This window comes from Staurois parvus, unplaced genomic scaffold (assembly GCF_062004578.1).
Source record: "Staurois parvus isolate SC_StPar_1 unplaced genomic scaffold, SC_StPar_1.0 ptg000002l, whole genome shotgun sequence".
NCBI lineage: Eukaryota > Metazoa > Chordata > Amphibia > Anura > Ranidae > Staurois > Staurois parvus.
The window spans coordinates 5,471,686-5,495,718 of NW_028317798.1; the positions used below are offsets into that span (position 1 = coordinate 5,471,686).

General features: G+C 44.9%; 1 protein-coding gene across 1 annotated transcript in view; it reads left to right on the plus strand.

Annotated features, from left to right (window-relative positions):
* The window catches only part of DENND1A (DENN domain containing 1A), a gene marked incomplete at its 3' end in the record, with an annotated part of 1,241,355 nt that overhangs the window by 1,069,946 nt on the left and 147,376 nt on the right, over positions 1–24,033 (plus strand). The window contains exons 17-18 of the mRNA XM_089664905.1: positions 2,730–2,801; positions 6,425–6,481. Coding sequence (XP_089521031.1) covers positions 2,730–2,801; positions 6,425–6,481 — 129 coding nt within the window. The remainder of the gene's footprint in view (positions 1–2,729; positions 2,802–6,424; positions 6,482–24,033) is intronic.

A 24,033-nucleotide genomic window follows, 5' to 3' on the forward strand; every position in this document is an offset into this window, starting at 1 on the left:
AAGCAGAAAAAATGAGGATTGCGGTTTGTTGTGTATGGGACTGTGTAGACGCAGTCCTTTCAGGGTGCCCATGTTGACCCGTGTCCACAACCAAAAGTGCATACAATGGGCACATGAGCATCAGAACTGGACCACGGAGCAATGATAGAAGGTGGCCTGGTGTTTTAAATCACATTTTCTTTTATATCATATGGATGGCTGTGTGCGTGAGCATCATTTACTTGGGGAAGAGATGGCACCAGGATGCAATATGGGAAGAAGGCAAGTCATTGGAGGCAGAATGATGCTTTGGCCAGTGTTTTGCTGGGAAACCTTGGGTCCTGCCATCCATGTGGATGTTACCTGACATATACCTTCTACATAAACATTGTTTCTGACCAAGTACACCCCTTCATGGTAATGGTATTCCCTGATGGCAGTGGCCTCTTTCAACAGGATAATGCGCCGTGACACACAAAAAGCATGGTTTGAGGAACACAACAATGAGTTTGAGGTGTTGACCTGGCCTCTACATTCTCCAAATCTCAATCCAATTGAGCAACTGTGGGATGTGCTGGAAAAAGAAATCTAATCCATGGAACTTATAAGGCTCGAAGAATCTGCTACTGATGGCTGGTTGCCAGGTGCCGACAGACTTTCAGAGGTCTAGTGGCGACCATTCCTTGACAGGTCAGGGCTGTATTGGCGGCAAGAGGAGGACCTATTCAATATCAAGTGGATGTCATAGTGTTATGGCTGATATGTGTATACTGTTTGTATGTATATATTTATTTATTTTTTGCATTTTGCAAGGTTTGTTAAATGGGTTGTAAGAAAGCATATGTCTGCGCAAAAATGAGTAACAGCTAATTGTGGCTCTGCACACATCTCACCACATTTTAATCTACAGCAATGACTACATTAACACCAAAGCAACTTTTCTTGTAAAATAATTTTTCTTTTCTGTAACTATTATAATTTGATGAAAGATACAATCTGAAACTGCACCTTACTCATCATAACTTCTCTGTGCACTGCTTCTTTAGATATACAGTTGCAAGAAAAAGTATGTGAACCCCTTGGGATTACGTGGAGTTTTGCATAAATTGGGCATAAAATGTGCTCTGAACGTCATCTAAGTCACACCAATAGAAGAACACAGTCTGCTGAACATAATACTACACAAACATTAGATGTTGCCATGGTTTAATTGCATATAACATGGAAACATTCACAGTGCTGGGAAGAAAAAGTATGTGAGGCCCTAGCTTAATGACTTCTCCCAGAGCTAATTAGAGCCAGGAGTGAGCAAACCTTGACTCCAATCAGTGTGATGATATTGGACGTGTTGCTGACAGCTGTCCTCCGCTTAAAAAACACACACCTGTTTTGGGTTTACTGGTTTCAAGAAGCACTGTCTGATGTGAACCATGGCTCGCAGAAAAGAGCTCTCAGAAGACCTACGATCAAAAATTGTTGACTTGCATGAAGCTGGAAAGGGTTACAAAAGTATCTCCAAAAGCCTTGATGTTCATGTGTCCACGGTAAGACAGACTGTCTACAAATGGAGAAAGTTTAGCACTGTTGCTACTCTCCCTAGGCGTGGTCGTCCTGTAAAAATGACTGCAAGAGCACAGCGCAGAATGCTGCATTAGGTAAAGAAGAATCCCAGAGTGTCAGCTAAAGACCTACAGAAATCTCTGACACATGCTAACATTTTTGTTGACACATCTACAATAAGGAAAACATTAAACAAGAATGGAGTACATGGGAGGACACCACAGAGGAAGCCATTGCTGTCCAAAAAGAATATTGCAGCACGTTTGAAGTTTGCAAAAGAGCACCTGGATGTTCCACAGCACTACTGGCAAAATATACTGTGGACAGATGAAACCAAGATTGAGTTGTTTGGGAAGAACACACAACAATATGTGTGGAGAAAAAAAAGGCACAGCACACCAACATCAAAACCTCATCCCCACTGTAAAACATGGCGGAGGGAGCATCATGGTTTGGGGCTGCTTTGCTGCCTCAGGGCCTAGACGGATTGTTGTCATTGATGGGAAAATGAATTCCAGAGTTTATCAAGACATTTTACATGAAAACGTACGACCATCTGTCCGCCAACTGAAGCTCCGCAGAGGATGGGTGATGCAACAGGACAATGACCCAAAGCATACAATTAATTCAACAAAACAATGGCTGCAACAGCACAGAATACGCCTTCTGGAGTGGCCCAGTCAGAGTCCTGACCTCAACCCAATTGAAATGCTGTGACATGACCTTAAGAGAGCGATTCACACCAGGCATCCCAAGAATATTGCTACACTGAAACGGTTTTGTGAAGAGGAGTGATCCAAAATTACTCCAGATCGTTGTGCAGGTCTGATCTGCAACTACAGGAAATGTTTGGTTGAGGTTATTGCTGCCAAATGAGTGTCAACCAGTTATTAAGTCCAAAGGTTCACATACTTTTTCCTCCCTGCACTGTGAATGTTTACATGTTATGTGCAATTAAACCATGGCAACATCTAATGTTTGTGTAGTATTATGTTCAGCAGACTGTGTTCTTCTATTGTTGTGAATAAGATGACGTTCAGAGCACATTTTATGCCCAATTCATGCAAAACTCCACGTAATCCCAAGGGGTTCACATACTTTTTCTTGCAACTGTATATACTGTAAATGCATGTACTGTATATATTAAATGGAAGTGTATGTTTCTCACATCTCATGATTATTTACTGCAGAAAGGAAGTGGAGCCTTTATTAATACAATGAAGACCAGAGCCAATCCAGCTATGAAAACAGTCTACAAGTTTGTAAGTGTTTCTATTCCATGACAGGCATTATTCGCATAGATACAAGGTCAGCAGTATTAAAAGGCAGATGAAGTACTGTCAAGCAGAGTTATTAATCTCTTGATTGGACACTGTTGATTCCATTGATCCCATTAAATATTTAGCATACGCAAAGGTCTCTGCTGAAAAATAAGCATCACGTGTTGGTTCACAATAAAGGGCTTGCTAATTCTTAATAATGCTTGCAAATTAATAGGTTAATGAAATAATAAGAGCCTGAAGTTCAGTTTATTAGTGAACAGCATGTTTTGTGTAACATAGCTCTAATTTGTTTGCAAAATAGTTTACCAATTGAAAATGATCTCTTTTTCATTTAGCACTTATAAAAACAAGCTTTTGAATTCTAGTTAAAAAAAAAAATACAGATATAGTTACCTATAACAGCATTTCTCAACTGGTGTGCCATGGTAAAAGAGTGAAAAACTGCCCCAACTAAGGTAAGGCGGTTCGAGGAAACATTCTTCACTTCTTTCATTCAACTTGGGTGTCGGTCTGCTACCTTGTAAACTTGCATGGAACCTCCTCTGTGTCTATGACCGCCTGCCCGCATCCTTGGCCAACCAATAACATTGTCTGGCGCCAGCAAGGTTTTATGGGGCTGTCGCTCTGGTGCTTTCTGAGCTTCTGGGTTGCACTGTTCTGTGTGTGTAGTGGGGACCACTGCGCATGTGTGAGAGAAAGACACAGGGAGTAGGCTGGTCAGCAGCTGCATATGAGCTTCTGAGAGCTGTTGGAGGTACAAGGGGATGTTAATATTGTTAATTGTGGGCATACTACACATTTTACAACCTTTTGTTTTCACTTTATACTTGAGTTGTGTATGTGTAATCGTGTGTATGTATATATTAATAAAACTGTTTTGATTACTACTGATCTGTGAACTGTGCATTTGTAACTACTTAACTCTGAATGTGCAGCTTAGAGTTCAGTATTTTGTAACAGAGTTCAGCAGTTTTCAACGCAGAGTTCAAAGTTCTGTAGTTTGTAAGGCAGAGTTCCTTGTTTCATGCACATAGAGCAGCCCATTGCAAAACGCAATGTGCAGTAATGCACACAAAAAGCTTTCGTGTTTGGACTTACCTCATGGTGTCAGCAAGCACTTAGACTAGTGTGCCCTGGAATTGTGCACAATTCTGAAGGGTGCCTTGACTGAAAAAAGGTTGAGAAACACTGACCTATAGTATGAAAAGTATTGTTGCCAATGTGCTTATGTTCGATTTCATATATTTTATTTAATGTGACTTAAGGACTCCAAGAGGAAACAATTATGAAATTGGCATATGGCCTTAACCTGCCCATACCACTGCTAAAAAAAAATAAAAAATTAAAGCATAGTGAGCTTTACAAATGTGCTATGCTTCACTTGTAAAAATTAAAAAAAAATGTTCCTGATAAGAGTGAGGAAAAAAATTGTCACTCATGTGAGCAGCCTCTTCTTCAGTCGAGGAGTTTTATTTGCAGTAGTAAGCAGAGAGAACTCCATGAGACACGGCTTTAAAAATAACCCATTCTTTCCAGTGTTGGTGGTCAGTAGCTGGCTGAAACAATAACCCCATACCAGAAATTTTAGCTAGTGGCTTGCTGGAACACCTCATCCTTCCACGGCAATGGAGGTTAGTGGCTGGGGCAATCAGCAACTGTTGAGAAAATAAACATGTTGGTCAGAAGTGTTGATGGTCAGTGGCTAAGTGTAAAATACCCCCCCCGTATAGGTGGTCAGTGGTTGGTTGGAACAGTAACTCCCTCCTCCACAACATATGTGCTCAGCAGCTGGCTGGAAGAATAACTCCTCCCCAGCATAGGTGGTTACTGGCTGGTTGTAAAACTAGCACCCCCCCCCCCCAGAATTGGTGGTCAGTAGCTGGCTGGAACAATAACCCCCAACCCTCCCCAGCACTGGCTTGAACAATAACCTCTCCCTCCTTCCCCAACTTTAGTGGATAGTAGCAGGTTGGAACAATAAACACAGCATTGGTAAACAATGGCTGGCTGAAACAATTATTTCACCCATCCCCCTCAAGCATTGGTTGTCAGTGGCTATGTTACAGGCTTGTACCTTCAGGTGACTGGACATGGCAAAGTTCTTGAGGACACGCCACCCCTGAACACCTCCCCTTTAACTCTACCCCACTCACCCACCAACTGAATCTTTAGTTTTTTGCCACTATCTTCTAATAACACAATAGAAGCAGCGTGTCTGGATTGGTGCAACCTCAGTAAAAAACGGGAGCTGTACCCAGACCCCACGCCGTGGGGACAGACTGTAATTTTGCACTGGATCTTGAATGGGTGCTTATCTCGGCACTTTGTGTGATGCATGCAGTCAGACACAGAGTGCAACACAGTTCCAGTTCCATGATCCATCCCTATGGAACCCATAGCCTAAAGACCCCTTAGGGATATGCCCACCAAAATGGTGTGAAGCCTGGATCCTATATAGGGACCTGCATAGTATAGAGGTAAGACAGGGTCACCCTCTCTGACCGTTATTGTAAAAAACGGCTGTTTGGAATTTATTCACTTTACAGCATAAACATTTAAAAATTCGCACTTTAACGCAACCACTCAGAGGTTCATCTCAGGTGGCTGACCAGTTGTAATATCACACCACTGGTGGCACACTTTACCGCCGCTTCAGCCTGTAAACCTAATAAGATACTCAGGCACTTTCTCCCGCTCTTTTGCCACAAAGACAATCAGTACAGAGAGTTCTGCACACATGTTGTTGCACTACTCCATGAGGTAATCCTCCACAGGGGAATCCCCCCACCCATAGGTATGGCGGAAACCAGGTGCAAGGGAAGCCACAACAAAAGCACAATTCGCTCTGTCAAAGGCCCACACAACACTCAGTGCTGATGCTTCCCTTCCAGTACAGCATTACCTGATTTAGCATCTCTGCATCTTATTCTAGTTCCATTTCAGGCACACAAAATGCTGCTTTCCTGACAAAGGCAGATTTTTCTGTATGTCACAATTTCTTGAACAATTAATTGCTTTAATATAGCTATCTCTGTGAAGGGCTCCAAAATGTTAGACCACTTCTCCGGCTCCATTGTCTCTACCTAAGTCAGATCCTGATATGCTCGTCTTAGAAGAGGTGGCCGTAGAAGGGAATGCAAAAAAGATCAATTTCTCCCAAGGGCTTTATTGCAGCGCTCTAAAGTATATGTCAAACACATGGACTAAATATCATAAAATTCTAAAAGATTTTTTATTGTTACCAAAAGATAAAATACATATAATTTTAAAATGTGAGCTCTGGTATAGAAGGGTCATAGAAGGAAATGATGAGGACTCAGAGGCAGTGCTAAAGAAGGCATTGGATGATTTCTCACCCCCCACACTTCTATAAACCTGAAGTTGCAGTTTTATGCCAAATGCTTGCCATTGTTCCACTGGATTCTACTCCATCCTGCCATGCCTCTTTGGGTACAAAGAGACCTGCTAAATCTAAAAAGACCCCACCCGTTCATGAACAAATAGAATGGGCAGTTTACTTTTTTTGCACTGAACTATAAAAAAAACCCTGTTTTACTTTTTGTTGCATTCTCAAATATTAATTCTATTTTTCTGTTATACAGGCTAAAGACCATGCCAGGATGGGAATTAAAGAAGTGAAAAACCGCCTAAAACAGAAGGTATTGCTCCTTTTGCCACATACAAACATGGGACATCCACCATGTTTATCACATTATGAACTTTGTATAATATTTGTTTTTGGAAGACAACTTACTAAAGATGTATCTGGTGCCAGTATTGTGTACACATCCCCCAGTAGAAATAGATGGTGTATTGGATTCATTTTTCTCTCTCCAATATATTACACAGGACTTTACATACTGACCCATTAATATCAAAGGGGAGGGTGATAGTTATTTATGTTTATATGCTTTTAAAGGGCTAGTTCACCTTTATAGAAAAACTGTAAAGGTTACCTAACACTGGACCCCCTCCCCACCCCCCAGTCCCCGTAGTACTTACCTCCACCGATCCTCAGCTGTTAAGGCTTTAACAGTCACTCCATGGGTTTTTTATTTCCCACTGCTGTCTCTCTTCTCCGTCCTGTCCTGCATTGCCAGGACAGACCAGAGGGATGCTTGTTGGTCAGCACTGTCACATATTGATGGCACTGACCAGTCAGAATCCTTATAGTCTGTCTTGGCAGTGCAGGATGGAGAACAGAGAGAGCAGTGGGCATTTCAGTTCCTTGAACTGGTGGAGTGTCTGTGGGAGCCTTGACAGCTGAGGATCGCCGGTGTTGAGTACAACAGGGACCGGGGGGGGGGGGGTCCAGTATTAGGCTACCTTCCTTTTGAGTTTTTCTGTAAAGGTGAACTAACACTTTAAGCTATATGATGGTGTCTTAATCGTTTCTTTACAGCAGCCCCTGTAATAGGGGATTGTACAATCCAATTCCTTTTTTGCAGCCACACACTTAATCAAAGTTCACATTTATGTGTTTCTATAATTTGGAACCCTAAACATAAAAAAATGGTGTGTGTATAAATAAAGTATAAATAAAGACTACATTGATAACCAGAAACTATAAATGTGAAGTAGAAATTATTTTGTATGTAAGGAACAGGGCATTAAATGTACCTCACAGAAACATAAAGATGAATAACTTCTTTTATTACCAATTTAAAAGAAACAGTTCATTAAAATCATAGACAGAAAAGACTTCCAGATTGATATAACCATTGCTTCATGGATTTAGGATCAACGCCTTTACAGTATGCTCACTTCCTCAGGATCCACGCTGGAATACTTATACAAAAATAATCAACATATAACAATAAATTTAAAAAAATAGAAACTATGTAATTCTAAAGCAACCCACCCTTTTGTTTATATGAATGTGCAGCATTCATTGTAATGTAAAGGTTGAGTAGGGAATGTTGAAGCTGAGCTCCAGACATTTAATAAAACTAGAGTGCAAAATCTGGTGCAGCTCTGCATAGAAGCCAATCAGCTTCCAATTTTTTTTTTACAAAGCTTTATTGAAGAAGCTGAAGTTAGAAGCTGATTGGTTACCATGCACAGCTGCACCAGATTCTCAGTGCACCAGTTTTAGTAAATCTCCCCCAAAGTGATATAAAAATGGATATATCATTGAATGTATTTATTCAATTCATTTACAGAGTGTGAGTTTCTAATTTTGACTTGGTATAATACTCTTTCAGCTCTCCCTGTCCTCATCATTCTTCCCACCCACCCCTGTCCTCCTCCTTCTGCCCCCTCCCACACACCCCTGTCCTCATCGTTCTGCCCCCATCGTTCTTCCCCCTCCCTCCCACCCCTGTCCCCATCGTTCTTCCCCCTCCCTCCCACCCCTGTCCCCATCGTTCTTCCCCCTCCCTCCCACCCCTGTCCCCATCGTTCTTCCCCCTCCCTCCCACCCCTGTCCCCATCGTTCTTCCCCCTCCCTCCCACCCCTGTCCCCATCGTTCTTCCCCCTCCCTCCCACCCCTGTCCCCATCGTTCTTCCCCCTCCCTCCCACCCCTGTCCCCATCGTTCTTCCCCCTCCCTCCCACCCCTGTCCCCATCGTTCTTCCCCCTCCCTCCCACCCCTGTCCCCATCGTTCTTCCCCCTCCCTCCCACCCCTGTCCCCATCGTTCTTCCCCCTCCCTCCCACCCCTGCCCTCATCGTTCTTCCCCCTCCCTCCCACCCCTGTCCCCATCGTTCTTCCCCCTCCCTCCCACCCCTGTCCCCATCGTTCTTCCCCCTCCCTCTCATCCCTGTCCCCATCGTTCTTCCCCCTCCCTCCCACCCCTGTCCCCATCGTTCTTCCCCCTCCCTCCCACCCCTGTCCCCATCGTTCTTCCCCCTCCCTCCCACCCCTGTCCCCATCGTTCTTCCCCCTCCCTCCCACCCCTGTCCCCATCGTTCTTCCCCCTCCCTCCCACCCCTGTCCCCATCGTTCTGCCCCCTCCCACCCACCCCTGTCCCCATCGTTCTGCCCCCTCCCACCCACCCCTGTCCCCATCGTTCTGCCCCCTCCCACCCACCCCTGTCCCCATCGTTCTGCCCCCTCCCACCCACCCCTGTCCCCATCGTTCTGCCCCCTCCCACCCACCCACCCCTGTCCCCATCGTTCTGCCCCTCCCACCCACCCCTGTCCCCATCGTTCTGCCCCTCCCTCCCACCCACCCCTGTCCCCATCGTTCTGCCCCTCCCTCCCACCCACCCCTGTCCCCATCGTTCTGCCCCTCCCACCCACCCACCCCTGTCCTCATCGTTCTGCCCCTCCCTCCCTCCCACCCACCCACCCCTGTCCTCATCGTTCTGCCCCTCCCTCCCTCCCACCCACCCCTGTCCTCATCGTTCTGCCCCTCCCTCCCACCCACCCACCCCTGTCCTCATCGTTCTGCCCCTCCCTCCCACCCACCCACCCCTGTCCTCATCGTTCTGCCCCTCCCTCCCTCCCACCAACCCACCCCTGTCCTCATTGTTCTGCCCCTCCCTCCCTCCCACCCACCCACCCCTGTCCTCATCGTTCTGCCCCCCCCACCCACCCCTGTCGTCCTCATTCTGCCCCTTCCTCCCTCCCACCCACCCACCCCTGTCCTCATCGTTCTGCCCCTCCCTCCCTCCCACCCACCCCTGTCCTCATCGTTCTGCCCCTCCCTCCCACCCACCCACCCCTGTCCTCATCGTTCTGCCCCTCCCTCCCACCCACCCACCCCTGTCCTCATCGTTCTGCCCCTCCCTCCCTCCCACCCACCCACCCCTGTCCTCATCGTTCTGCCCCTCCCTCCCTCCCACCCACCCACCCCTGTCCTCATCGTTCTGCCCCCCCCACCCACCCCTGTCGTCCTCATTCTGCCCCTTCCTCCCTCCCACCCACCCACCCCTGTCCTCATCGTTCTGCCCCCCCCACCCACCCCTGTCGTCCTCATTCTGCCCCTTCCTCCCTCCCACCCCATGTCCTCATCGTTCTTCCCCCTCCCTCCCACCCCATGTCCCCATCGTTCTTCCCCCTCCCTCCCACCCCATGTCCCCATCGTTCTTCCCCCTCCCTCCCACCCCATGTCCCCATCGTTCTTCCCCCTCCCTCCCACCCCATGTCCCCATCGTTCTTCCCCCTCCCTCCCACCCCATGTCCCCATCGTTCTTCCCCCTCCCTCCCACCCCATGTCCCCATCGTTCTTCCCCCTCCCTCCCACCCCATCGTTCTTCCCCCTCCCTCCCACCCCATCGTTCTTCCCCCTCCCTCCCACCCCATCGTTCTTCCCCCTCCCTCCCTCCCACCCCTGTCCCCATCGTTCTTCCCCCTCCCTCCCACCCCTGTCCCCATCGTTCTTCCCCCTCCCTCCCACCCCTGTCCCCATCGTTCTTCCCCCTCCCTCCCACCCCTGTCCCCATCGTTCTTCCCCCTCCCTCCCACCCCTGTCCCCATCGTTCTTCCCCCTCCCTCCCACCCCTGTCCCCATCGTTCTTCCCCCTCCCTCTCACCCCTGTCCCCATCGTTCTTCCCCCTCCCTCCCACCCCTGTCCCCATCGTTCTTCCCCCTCCCTCCCACCCCTGTCCCCATCGTTCTTCCCCCTCCCTCTCACCCCTGTCCCCATCGTTCTTCCCCCTCCCTCCCACCCCTGTCCCCATCGTTCTGCCCCCTCCCACCCACCCCTGTCCCCATCGTTCTGCCCCCTCCCACCCACCCCTGTCCCCATCGTTCTGCCCCCTCCCACCCACCCCTGTCCCCATCGTTCTGCCCCTCCCTCCCACCCACCCCTGTCCCCATCGTTCTGCCCCTCCCTCCCACCCACCCCTGTCCCCATCGTTCTGCCCCTCCCTCCCACCCACCCCTGTCCCCATCGTTGTGCCCCTCCCTCCCACCCACCCCTGTCCCCATCGTTGTGCCCCTCCCTCCCACCCACCCCTGTCCCCATCGTTGTGCCCCTCCCTCCCACCCACCCCTGTCCCCATCGTTGTGCCCCTCCCTCCCACCCACCCCTTTCCCCATCGTTCTGCCCCTCCCTCCCACCCACCCCTGTCCCCATCGTTCTGCCCCTCCCTCCCACCCACCCCTGTCCCCATCGTTCTGCCCCTCCCTCCCACCCACCCCTGTCCCCATCGTTCTGCCCCTCCCACCCACCCCTGTCCTCATCGTTCTGCCCCTCCCTCCCACCCACCCACCCCTGCCCTCATCGTTCTGCCCCTCCCTCCCACCCACCCCTGTCCTCATCGTTCTGCCCCTCCCTCCCACCCACCCACCCCTGTCCTCATCGTTCTGCCCCTCCCACCCACCCCTGTCCTCATCGTTCTGCCCCTCCCACCCACCCACCCCTGTCCTCATCGTTCTGCCCCTCCCACCCACCCACCCCTGTCTTCATCGTTCTGCCCCTCCCTCCCACCCACCCACCCCTGTCTTCATCGTTCTGCCCCTCCCTCCCACCCACCCACCCCTGTCTTCATCGTTCTGCCCCTCCCTCCCACCCACCCACCCCTGTCCTCATCGTTCTGCCCCCCCCCACCCACCCCTGTCGTCCTCATTCTGCCCCTTCCTCCCTCCCACCCACCCACCCCTGTCCTCATTCTGCCCCTCCCTCCTTCCCTCCCACCCACCCACCCCTGTCCTCATCATTCTGCCCCTCCCTCCCACCCACCCCTGTCCTCATCGTTCTGCCCCTCCCTCCCACCCACCCACCCCTGTCCCCATCGTTCTGCCCCTCCCTCCCACCCACCCCTGTCCCCATCGTTCTGCCCCTCCCTCCCACCCACCCCTGTCCCCATCGTTCTGCCCCTCCCTCCCACCCACCCCTGTCCCCATCGTTCTGCCCCTCCCACCCACCCACCCCTGTCCTCATCGTTCTGCCCCTCCCACCCACCCACCCCTGTCCTCATCGTTCTGCCCCTCCCACCCACCCACCCCTGTCCTCATCGTTCTGCCCCTCCCTCCCACCCACCCCTGTCCTCATCGTTCTGCCGCTCCCTCCCTCCCACCCACCCACCCCTGTCCTCATCGTTCTGCCCCTCCCTCCCTCCCACCCACCCACCCCTGTCCTCATCGTTCTGCCCCTCCCACCCACCCACCCCTGTCCTCATCGTTCTGCCCCTCCCTCCCACCCACCCACCCCTGTCCTCATCGTTCTGCCCACCCACCCCTGTCGTCCTCATTCTGCCCCTTCCTCCCTCCCACCCACCCACCCCTGTCCTCATTCTGCCCCTCCCTCCCTCCCTCCCACTCACCCACCCCTGTCCTCATCATTCTGCCCCTCCCTCCCACCCACCCCTGTCCTCATCATTCTGCCCCTCCCTCCCACCCACCCCTGTCCTCATCATTCTGCCCCTCCCACCCACCCACCCCTGTCCTCATCATTCTGCCCCTCCCACCCACCCACCCCTGTCCTCATCATTCTGCCCCTCCCACCCACCCACCCCTGTCTTCATCATTCTGCCCCTCCCTCCCACCCACCCCTGTCCTCATCATTCTGCCCCCTGCCCTCATCACTGTGCCCCATACTATTGTGCCCCATCACTCTGGCCCTCACCCGCCCCTGCTCTTATCACTCTTTCATCCACCGCCACCCTCATCACTTCTCCCCCGCCCTCATCGCTCTTCCCCCTGACCACCCACCCCTTCCCTCATCACTTTTTCCCCTTATCCACATCTCTGTTTCCCCCGACCACCAGCCATTGCCCTCATCATTCTTCCCCTCCGACTGCCCACCTCTGCCCCCATCACTCTTCCCTCCTGACTACCTGCCCCTGCCCTCATAACTCTGCCTCATGCGCCAATAATCAAGTGGTGCCAGATGTTCTCAGTAATTGTGATAAAAGGTTAATTTTCACTCACAGTGTTTGAAGCATTTTGGAGGGAGAACTTCTAAAACAAAATGTTGAGAATTTGACTAGGGTGACTGGAGTGATATGTTATTTATGTATGAGTTTTTAAATCCCAGAGCAGCCTTTAGCTGACTTCTTTAATATTGCTTCCTATTCCTGTTGGGGAATTGACCTTCCCGAATCTGTCTCCCAGGAAGCCATATACAGTCAGGTCCATAAATATTGGGACATCAACACAATTCAAACATTTCTGGCTCTATACACCAACACAATGGATTTGAAATGAAACGAACAAGATGTGCTTTAACTGCAGACTGTCAGCTTTAATTGGAGGGTATTTTCATCCAAATCAGGTGAACAGTGTAGGAATTACAACAGTTTGCATATGTGCCTCCCACTTCTTAAGGGACCAAAAGTAATGGGACAATTGGCTTCTCAGCTGTTCCATGGCCAGGTGTGTGTTATTCTCTCATTATTCCAATTACAATGAGCAAATAAAAGGTCCAGAGTTCATTTCAAGTGTGCTATTTGCATTTGGAATCTGTTGCTGTCAACTCTCAAGATGAGATCCAAAGAGCTGTCACTATAAGTGAAGCAAGCCATCATTAGGCTGAAAAAACAAAACAAACCCATCAGAGAGATAGCAAAAACATTAGGCATGGCCAAAACAACTGTTTGGAAAATTCTTAAAAAGAAGGAACGCACCGGTGAGCTCAGCAACACCAAAAGACCCGGAATACCACGGAAAACAACTGTGGTGGATGACCGAAAAATTCTTTCCCTGGTGAAGAAAACACCCTTCACAACAGTTGGCCAGATCAAGAACACTCTCCAGGAGGTAGGTGTCTGTGTGTCAAAGTCAACAATCAAGAGAAGACTTCACCAGAGTGAATACAGAGGGTTCACCACAAGATGTAAACCATTGGTGAGCCTCAAAAACAGGATGGCCAGATTAGAGTTTGCCAAACGACATCTAAAAATGCCTTCACAGTTCTGGAACAACATCCTATGGACAGATGAGACCAAGATCACCTTGTACCAGAGTGATGGGAAGAGAAGAGTATGGAGAAGGACAGGAACTGCTCATGATCCTAAGCATACCACCTCATCAGTGAAGCATGGTGGTGGTAGTGTCATGGCGTGGGCATGTATGGCTGCCAATGGAACTGGTTCTCTTGTATTTATTGATGATGTGACTGCTGAAAAAGCTGCTGGATGAATTCTAAAGTGTTTCGGGCAATATTATCTGCTCATATTCAGCCAAATGCTTCAGAACTCATTGGACGCGCTTCACAGTGCAGATGGACAATGACCCAAAGCATACTGCAAAAGCAACCAAAGAGTTTTTTAAGGGAAAGAAGTGGAATGTTATGCAATGGCCAAGTCAATCACCTGACCTGAATCCGATTGAGCATGCATTTCACTTGCTGAAGACAAAACTGAAGGGAAAATGCCCCAAGAACAAGCAGGAACTGAAGAGAGTTGCAGTAGAGGCCTGGCAGAGCATCACCAGGGTTGAAACCCAGCGTCTGGTGATGTCTATGCGTTCCAGACTTCAGGCTGTAATTGACTGCAAAGGATTTGCAACCAAGTATTAAAAAGTGAAAGTTTGATTTATGATTATTATTCTGTCCCATTACTTTTGGTCCCTTAATAAGTGGGAGGCACATATGCAAACTGTTGTAATTCCTACACCGTTCACCTGATTTGGATGTAAATACCCTCAAATTAAAGCTGACAGTCTGCAGTTAAAGCACACCTTGCTCATTTCATTTCAAATCCATTGTGGTGGTGTATAGAGCCAAAAATGTTAGAATTGTGTCAATGTCCCAATATTTATGGACCTGACTGTATGGCAAACAGAAGACTTCTTTGAGCTGGGAAAATGGAGGATATAAAAGAGATATTAGCCTTTTGCAACAAAGCTTTGCTTGTGTACACTTTCAGTAAAAAGTGAGGGGTTACACTGAGTTACATCTGAGAACTTATTGTATATAATGATAAAGTTATTGTCACAGCAATTAAACCTCTGATAGATTAAGCAGTCATTTAGCCCTTAGGGCAGTTATGTACAATTGCTTGTTGTCAGATACAACACCAGAAAGATCATTGATATCGTTTATTTTCCAAGCACACCATCTTTTAGCCTTCAGACCTTAAGTGAAATCTGAGTTTTCTCTCAATGAGAGCTTATTACTGAGTTTGCGTTTTAAATTATATTAGATTCATGTATGCAGCATGTACTGTATGTCTGTTCCTGCCTGTTGTCTGTGTACTGGCAGTTTGTTAATAGCTCTGTGTTTTTACGGTTGTTCAGCTAGGAAATTCTTTGTATTGCCTATTGGTAGTTGTCCAGTTTATCTGTAGTGTACTTTAAACAACTTTGGTAAATAAAAGTTGATCCCTGCGCCTGTAATGAGAGGCATTTACCATCCACTGGCAATGCCATATTTTCCCTTTTGTTCGTTCTGACCTTTTCCATATTCTCTTGTGTGTTTACCCTCTGCTCTCATTTCTACTCCTGCTCTGCCCTGGATTTTTACTATACTCATGTCATCAAGTTCCTCCTTATCCTCCTCTCCACCAGTTCCCAAAGTCCCTAATTAGGCCAACAGTCTCCTTTTTCCTGTGGCAGGAATTCTGAGTACTGCGTTGTATTAAATCATAATTCATTATGGCAATTCCCATCTTTATGGGGCATTGTAATGAGATTCTAAAAGATAGACATCGGTTGAATGTCATAGAAAAGACTGGAAGAAGCTGGTCTTTACTAAAAAAAATTAGTGAAGCCATTGGGCGTCTAGTCTTGGGGGACATGGAGGCCTTAATGAACGATCTCTTCTCTAAAATGGGAAGGATCAGGAGATCAAATATCTCCTCTGAAGAGAATATTCCATAAGGTCAGAGGAAGCACCATATATGGGAAAGTTAGGATTTTTGCACTGTTGTAGGATTTTTCCAGTCATTGTTTACACACACTTTAATAATCACACAAAATGGATGCTCACCACAGAGATGTACAAAATAAGAGTCCATGCATTTGTATCCAAAATACAAACAGGTGATCTAGGGTAACTTATCGGTAAAAAAAGATAAAAATATATAAAATGCCTTTATTCACAAAGCTATCATAAAATACCCAAACAGAAGGGTTTACAATCAATATTGATCACTTTTTGTTCATCAAAACAGTAATGTCATAGGTTACACTGTCAACGTATTTTGCAGTCAGGGCTGCTTCTTCAGGACCTCATATTCCTATATGACATATTGTACATACAAGTTTTTTGTTGGTTCTAAAAATTAAGAAAAACACAACAACATTACATAGGTACACATATAATTGAAAGTTCTCCTAAAAGCCTCCAAACTGGAGTAGTGTAACCAGCAAAGAGGAGGTGAATAAACTGGAAGGAAAAAAAAGATGGGGGGCGGTGGATACACGATGTCACAAATATACTTACAAGTACAAAAGGTGGACAAAAAAAACAGAGGGCTTTCACATCTATCCAGGCTGTGGGGAGGCAAGTTGGAAACCAATAAAAAGAAGGGATATATTCTATGCAACTTCAAACCAGTCAGGAAGATTCCATATCAAACCGGAGAGGAAGCTAGATCTAGATATACAATCATAACAAAAAAAGAGAAGGGTAATTGAAATAATTAAAGCCACAATTCTACCTATCTATAATTAGGAAGAGACACTGACCTCGAACAAAGATACCAGCTGCCCAGGTTAACACTCTCCAAGCTTAAAGCCTTGTGTACACTTTGAGAATATCGGACGAATGATTGTCCAGTTTTTTTTTGCATGCTACTCTCATATCAAAAGTGTAGAGGTTACTAAAGTTATGAAAATTCTTGTACGACAGAATAAAAATTTAGAAGTGATGTAATGTTTAGTAATGTATTTGTATTGTATTTTTGGATGAAAACTGTGCTGGTTAAGCTGAAAAAGCACGAACTGGTATCATACAATAAAAATATTCGTAGTTGTTCCTTTGAGTAATCAGACGATTGCTGTGTACTAATGATCAGATTGCTGTGTACTAATGATCAGATTATCGTACAATCACTTTTGTATTTCAATGATTTTTATTAATGTATAACAATTAACACAGGAGCAACAAATGACGCCAATGCAGGGGCTATCAATTGCACATAAAGGAACTAGAAATTAGAGAAATCAGTGCTCTAACACCAACAGGGCAAAAGATACGCCCACGCAGGGGCCATCAATGGCACTTAAATAACAAAACATAAATATAACAATAACTCAGACTAAAGGCAACTATCCACTGCCACACCAAAGCAAACAGAGAAAAAAAGGGGGGAAAGGAAGGAGAAGTAAAAAAGGATAGCCAAACCAAGAGCAGGGATCCAAGAACGCTAAAGGCGAACAACATCACATCCCCGGGCTAGCCGGGGGGAGTGTGGGAAAGGTATATTGCAACCACGGCTCCCATATTTTCAAGAATTTACATTGGGAGTCGTTGCAGATACTCGACATCTGTTCATTGAGCATCATAGCAGTCATACAGTCCCGCACCCCCTGAAGAGGGACAAACGGGCACTTCCAGGCCTGAGCAATTGTTCTAGAGGCTGACAAAAACAAATAGGAAGCCAACTTCTGCTGGTGAGCCAAGAGGCCCGGCATGGGACAATGAAGCAAAGTATACCGAGCATCCCGTCATATAGAAAGATGGAACAAGGTGAAAAGGAGGCCAAACACACGAGACCAAAAACGAAGCAGCCTCGGGCATCACCACCAGATATGCAATACATCACCACGATGGCCACAACCCCGAAAGCATCGATCACTGCAGGCAGGGTTCGCCTGTGCCAAACAAGCCGGAACCCAATAACAATGAAACAACACCTTGTAGGCCGCCTCCAGCGTAGTCGTACTACAAACGACCAGGCCCTATTCCAGTCCTCCGGATCCACAACCACTCCTAGGTCGCGCTCCCACTGAATGACATATGAAAGAGAAGTATGCGACGATCGTCTATTCAAGGCTGCATAAAGAAGGGAGATAAGGCCCAGGGCACCCGGACGCTGTTGGCAAAGCAGTTCAAAGGCAGATTTCTGGTACGGGAAAACAGAAGTGCCCCGCAATGAGAGCAGCCAATGCCGCAATTGAAGGTAACGAAAAAATTCCGCCGGAGGGACATCCCGTGATTCCCAAAGAGAATTCCAGGTGGGGAAGATCGTACAATCACTTTTAAAGCGGCATTTTTCGTATGATTTCCTGATTGTGTGTACGGGACTTAACTGACACACCCAAAAGCTCCTAAAGATAGTATCAAATTACCCATGTAGTATACCCCATGTAAACTGAAAGTATCATTATGATTTATCCTTAATGACAATTTCAGTTTACATGGGATAAACTACATTGATCAAACTAGATCACCCGTTACTGTTTTTTCCTATTTTGTATTAATTGTTGGGTTGGTAACGTACTAGCAAAAACTCAGATCCCCTTATATCTATTACCATGAATTTGTATTCACAGCTTAAACTTGTAAACTTTGGAAAACAAAATTACAAAAAAAATGGATGATCATTTATCCAATGTTCTCATCATGTGTACAAGGCATAAGATAGAGATAAGGTTTCAGTTTAGAGATGAGATAAAAGTTAAGTTTTAGTGATGTGTACTAAGGAATTGGTTAGCTTAAGGGTCAGTGTAGTTTAGGGACCATTGTGAAGTTTATTTTAAATGTTTGAAGTTTAAAAATGTATATTTGATGTGATTATTCAGAGTTTTGGGTGTTTATTGCTTGAAAAGCTCAATGGCACAATAGTTCCCATACCAAAAAATGCTGTCCCTAAATTTTAATTAATTTTCATCTTTCTTTCCTTATGATTAAGTTTTTATTTTATTAGACTGATGAAAGTTGCAGCTGCTATTGTACAGTTGATAATTGAACATTTTACTAGTTGTTCTGATTAATTCCACCGATAAAAAAAGAATGATAATAAATGATAATAAAAATGATCGAAAGAAGTTTTTAAAGTAAAAAAAAAACATATTGTACCAACAGTCTTACTCTGCTTAATTTGAGCATCCATTATGCTGGCAAGCCAGGGAGTTCAGTGGAGGATAAAGAATGTGTGCATTAGATATTTATAACAAAAAATAGAAAAATGGCCTATAAAACGATGCATTTAATTTAAATAGATAAACTCCTGCTTGTTCTTCCTGCAGCCTTTCTTGAGATTGATCTGTTTATTATTCTATCTTCTGTTTAGATTGTAATAGTTTTATTTCCCCTTGCTGTAGGTTATTTGTTGGTAAAGTGCAGAATTGTGTTCTTTACAACTGGTGTAACAGCCGCTTAGTTATCTGTTGGTGCCTTAGCTCTTTGAAATGTTACAAGTTCTCTTTGTGGCAACCTTCTGTTATGTGAATTTTTTAAAAAGGCGTAGAGCAAAAGAGATTTTCTGTCCCTAGCACTGTATTAAACTGAACCTATTTCTGTTTGTGACCTTAACAGAGGTCATGACCTTGCTTCCTATTTGCAATTCAAGCCCAAATCAAAAGCAGATAAGAGAGTAAAGCAGAATGTTGATGATGTATTAAAGGTCATTTATGGGAGGAACAGTGCTTTGTGCACAGAATATATTTATCATATTTCCCTTCCTTGTAGGACCACAGTGAAAAGGTTAATAAAGATCTAATCGCCCATCTCATGCACTATGGTGTGAACATTCTCTTTTAGCCAGTTATTAAATTTACCAAGAAAACAAAACACTGCATAGTATAGCACTGTATTATACAGAGTGCGAAGATCTTTTTCTTTTTTTGCAAATAATATTTGCTAATGTTCATTCCTATACTTTATGTTTGGACTTGGTTTGACTATTATTCTGAGATACTTTGCTAGCAGCTTTTCATTAGAAACCAAGGTGATTAAATAGTATCTTTATAAATCTTGTTAATTTGATGTGTAAATACACAAGAACATAATTGGTAATTGTTATCTTTGGTGGTTAATCTCCACCAACAGTTCTCTTTTGGTTGAACCCCACGGTTATCTTTTAATGTCACAGTGACAACTACGGCTATGTAGAAAAATAAATAACTATGGCTATATGAAAAAAAAACCCTTCCCATAGTCACTTTTTTTTTTTTAATAAAGGTTCTAACTACCACTAATAGTTACCTTCATCCTCGATCCAGTGATCATTCTGGTTCTAATTGTGACGCCCACTTTGCTGAAGCTGCTCTGTAATCGGTATTGTTGCTACCCCTTTTTTTCGACTGTAATCTGTGTAGGGCTAACATTCACTTCCTCTGGATGGACTGTGGCTACTGCTACAAAACAACAAGGAGCGCTCCCAACCCTATGGAAGTCAATAAAGCCACAAGCCCTGGAATAGTTAAAATCGAAATTCACTTTAATGTTGGGTTAAAAATCATGACATGTAGGAGTGCCCAGATTGATACATCACCAAGCCAGTGGAGAAGAGAAACACATATTCCCAGAAGCTGGAGCATGACATATAAGCATGATACAGGATCTGAGGAAGGGGCAAGTCCTGGAAACTTGTTATCATGACATGGTTTGAGTGCTCCCCTAGGCTTTCAGTTTGCCCTCACCAGCCCTTGTTCAGGCAGTTTCTCACCAGGTGTATGATATAACCAGATCTGGGACACGTGGCTTCTGGCAAACGCGCCATCTCAGTGATCCCAACGGCTGCCATCTACACATCCTTCCCACTGTTCTGAGGCTCCTGGGCTCAGCAACCTATTTTTGGGTCCAGTATTATATATCATCCTCCAGCTTCTGGGAATGTGTGTTTCTCCTCTTCACTGGCTTGGTGATGTATCAATCTGGTGCTCCTACATCTCATACTTTTTAACCCAACATTAAAGTGAATTTTGATTTTAACTATTCCTGGGCTTGTGACTCTATTGGCTTCCACAGGGTTGGGAACGCTCCTTTATTTGTTTTGTGCTCATGTCTCATGGCTGGTCAGATGAGTTGTTGGAGCTGCACATACTGTGGTTATCTACTGGAACCTCATTGCGCTTGGTATTTGCACTTACTAGATCCATGAAGAATGAGGGACAAGGGCAATGTAAAAAGTTTAGCATTAGTGTGCTGAAACCTTTATTTTATATTAATTAGGTAAAAACTGATATTGATTTTTTCATGGGTGGAAATATGGAGCTTCAGCTTAAAATAATTTCTCAAGAGTATTTCATTTTTTTATACATATCAAAAGTGCCAAGCTTGCACTTGGACAGTTATTTTAACCATTTCAATACCGGGCAATTTTACACCTTCCTGCCCAGGCCATTTTTCACGTTTCAGCGCTATCACATTTTGAATGATAATTGCGCGGTCATACAACATTGTACCCAAACTAAAATGTTATAATTTTCTTCACACAACTAGAGCTTTCTTTTGGTGGTATTTAATCACTGCTGGGGTTTTTATTTTTTGCTAAATTAACAAAAAAAGACCAAAAATTTTGAAAAAAAACATGTTTTTCTTTGTTTCTGTTATAAAAGTTTACAAATAAATTTAGGCCAAGGTTTTCAGGTTTTTTTTTTTTTTTTTTGTGCTTAGCTGTGATTTGGCCACAGCTAATCACATGACATGTGCATGTGACCTGCTGTGACCATTCACAGCTAGGCACTAGTATACAATGGATGGCATGAATGAAGCCATCCATTGTATACAACTGTCATATGACCTGCTGTGATTGGTCACAGCAGGTCACATGGTGCCGGCAACGGGGGCCGGTACTCAGATCTGTCATCGGCCGTGTCCGAGGTACACGGGCAGTGACAGATCTCGCCGCTGCACTGCTCTGCAACCGCGCGAACTGCGCATATGCGGGAGGACGCCAAATGGCGTACACCCGGAAAGCTAGAGCATTTTTGCGGCCGCCAAACAGCTATAGGCCGGGCGGCTAATGGTTAAACATACATTCATATGAAACTTGGTCCTGCAATACGGGGCAGTGTTCCATCAGCTCTTGCTTTTTCCAGAGCTAGAATACGTATTCCAGTTATTAAAGTTATATCATAATCAGTGATGTTAGCTAGGAACCCTTTGAGAAATCACTATTAAAAAATAAAATGGTATACATGGTGATTTAGAACCTGTGTATTATTGTAATGGTACACCATGTATCATGGTTGAACTAGATGGACATTTGTCTTTTGTTGGCCAGACTGACTTTGCAACTATGTAACTATGTACCCCACACCTCATCAAATTTGTCTAGAAATGTTCTTTTGATATATTCTAATTTCAAAAATGCAAATTGATCATGAATGCATTGGTAGCAGTTGAGTATTGATATCCATTTGTCCATGACTTATGTTTACACCAGACAAGTTTTGCATTCCCATACAAGTCATATGAAATGTAAAACCCAACTGAAACAGATCAGGAGGACGTTGACTGCAGGGGAAATGCTCCTGTCAATGAATAACACAAGTCTGCGACTAAAAAGCTGTTTGAATATTTTCATCTAATTTCCATGTATTTTGGTGTGCTGAAAACAAATAAAATATTGAAAAAACTCCTAGACGTCATGATTTGCCACAAAATGCAAACTTGTCTTCAAATTTATCAAATTTTTTTAATTTTTGGTATTTTTTTTATATTATGAGTTTTTAACCAAATTTAAAGTCCAAATTACTATTAATTCACATAAGTGCATTTAAGATATAAAATGCCAAAAAAACCTTAAAGAGGTTGTCCGAGTTATGTAAAACAAATATAGCACTGTAAATCGGATGGTCAGCAATATATACATAAGCTAAGAAAGTTTTACAGAAAAAAAAATATATTTCCTCATTTCCCTAGTTCTCTTCTGGCCCTTTGTTGTTATTTGCAGGTAAACAATCTCTCCTCCTCCCCCCCTGCAAAGGGGGTGAATACAAGTGCTGCTCTAAGTGACATGTCTGACTACAGGGATACTCAGCAGCATGCTGTATGTGTAAGCCTCAGCCGTGAGTCTGTGCTTCTAATGGTAGAAGGGGTTAATCTTTCCTGAAGAATCCAGTGGATGGGATACCAAATATCCTTGTTTACTGTGTCTATGGGACAGTCGAGACCAACAAAATCACTGGACCAAGAAGAGTTGGCAGCCGAGGGTGCTAACAGTCGGTGAAAAAAATGTCCTCCGAAAAAATTTGGTACCTTCCCATAAAGTTCTTCTACCACCTCTCCACATAAAATTGGGATTGATGAAACAATTTGTAAAATCATTTCCAAGAGATGGAGAATGCTTCAAATACTTGGTCACCAAGTTTCCAGGCCTGTCGGAGGCAAAACTGAAGGAAGGTGTGTTCCTCAGAGCAGACATTAGAAGGCTTATAGTTGATCAAGAATTTGTGAATACCATGACGGATCCTCAAAAAGAAGGGTGGATTGCATTTAAAGAAGTCGTACAGAAATTTTTAGGCAATAACAAAGATCCTCACTACAAAAAGAGCGTCGGACGAATGCTGAAAGCATTTCAAGCTTTAGGTTGCCTGATGAGTTTGAAAGTGCATTCCCTCCAGTCCCACCTTGACTACTTTCCTGAAAATTTGGGAGCTGTGAGTGAGGAACAAGGTGAACGATTCCACCAAGACATTAAAGAGATGGAAAGGAGATACCAGGGAAAATGGAGCATTACAATGATGGCAGACTACTGTTGGATGCTTCAGACAGACATTCCAGATGCTACTCACAAGCGTAAATGCACCAAGAGGAGCCTCACAGGGAAGAAGAATCGAGTTTAGTGTGTGTAAGTGAGCTCATTTCATTTCAAAAAAGGATTTTCATGAAAAAATTGTAATACAACTTTAGTTTTATAAGTCTATTTCCATTTATTTTGAGGTATTGTCTTATTTAACATAGTTACCTAAATTGTCAGGAAACATGATGTCCTATGACAAAATGGAGGTCATTTTCGGATTCAGCGCACCAAAAAACATAAAGATTACGTGGAATAACCAAAACAGCTCTTGAAAAAAAAATTTTTGCAGACCTGTGTAATGATTAACAAGAAAGACCAGCTGCTGGGACAACAAAACTAAAGACACCTCCTGTTGTTTATTATATCTTACTCATATAGCCAACATTTTTTTCAAAAGAAATCATTGGATAATAAGCAAGGCATTGGTACACCTTCCTGGTCCATTTGCTCAAGGTTTTTTCTTCTAGAAATGTTGTGACCATTTCTTAATTTGGATTAGATCAATTTACTGTAATCCCCAAGCAAAACTCAAATGCTACGTATTTGAATCCCTGATCTTCCTCATTGGTCATTGCATGAAGCAGGGCTGACCCCCTTCCCTTATCCTATTTGTAGTTTCCTTGGAAACATTAGCCGAACACATCAGGAAGATTCAAAACATCAAAGGGGTAGAAATAGTTGGTT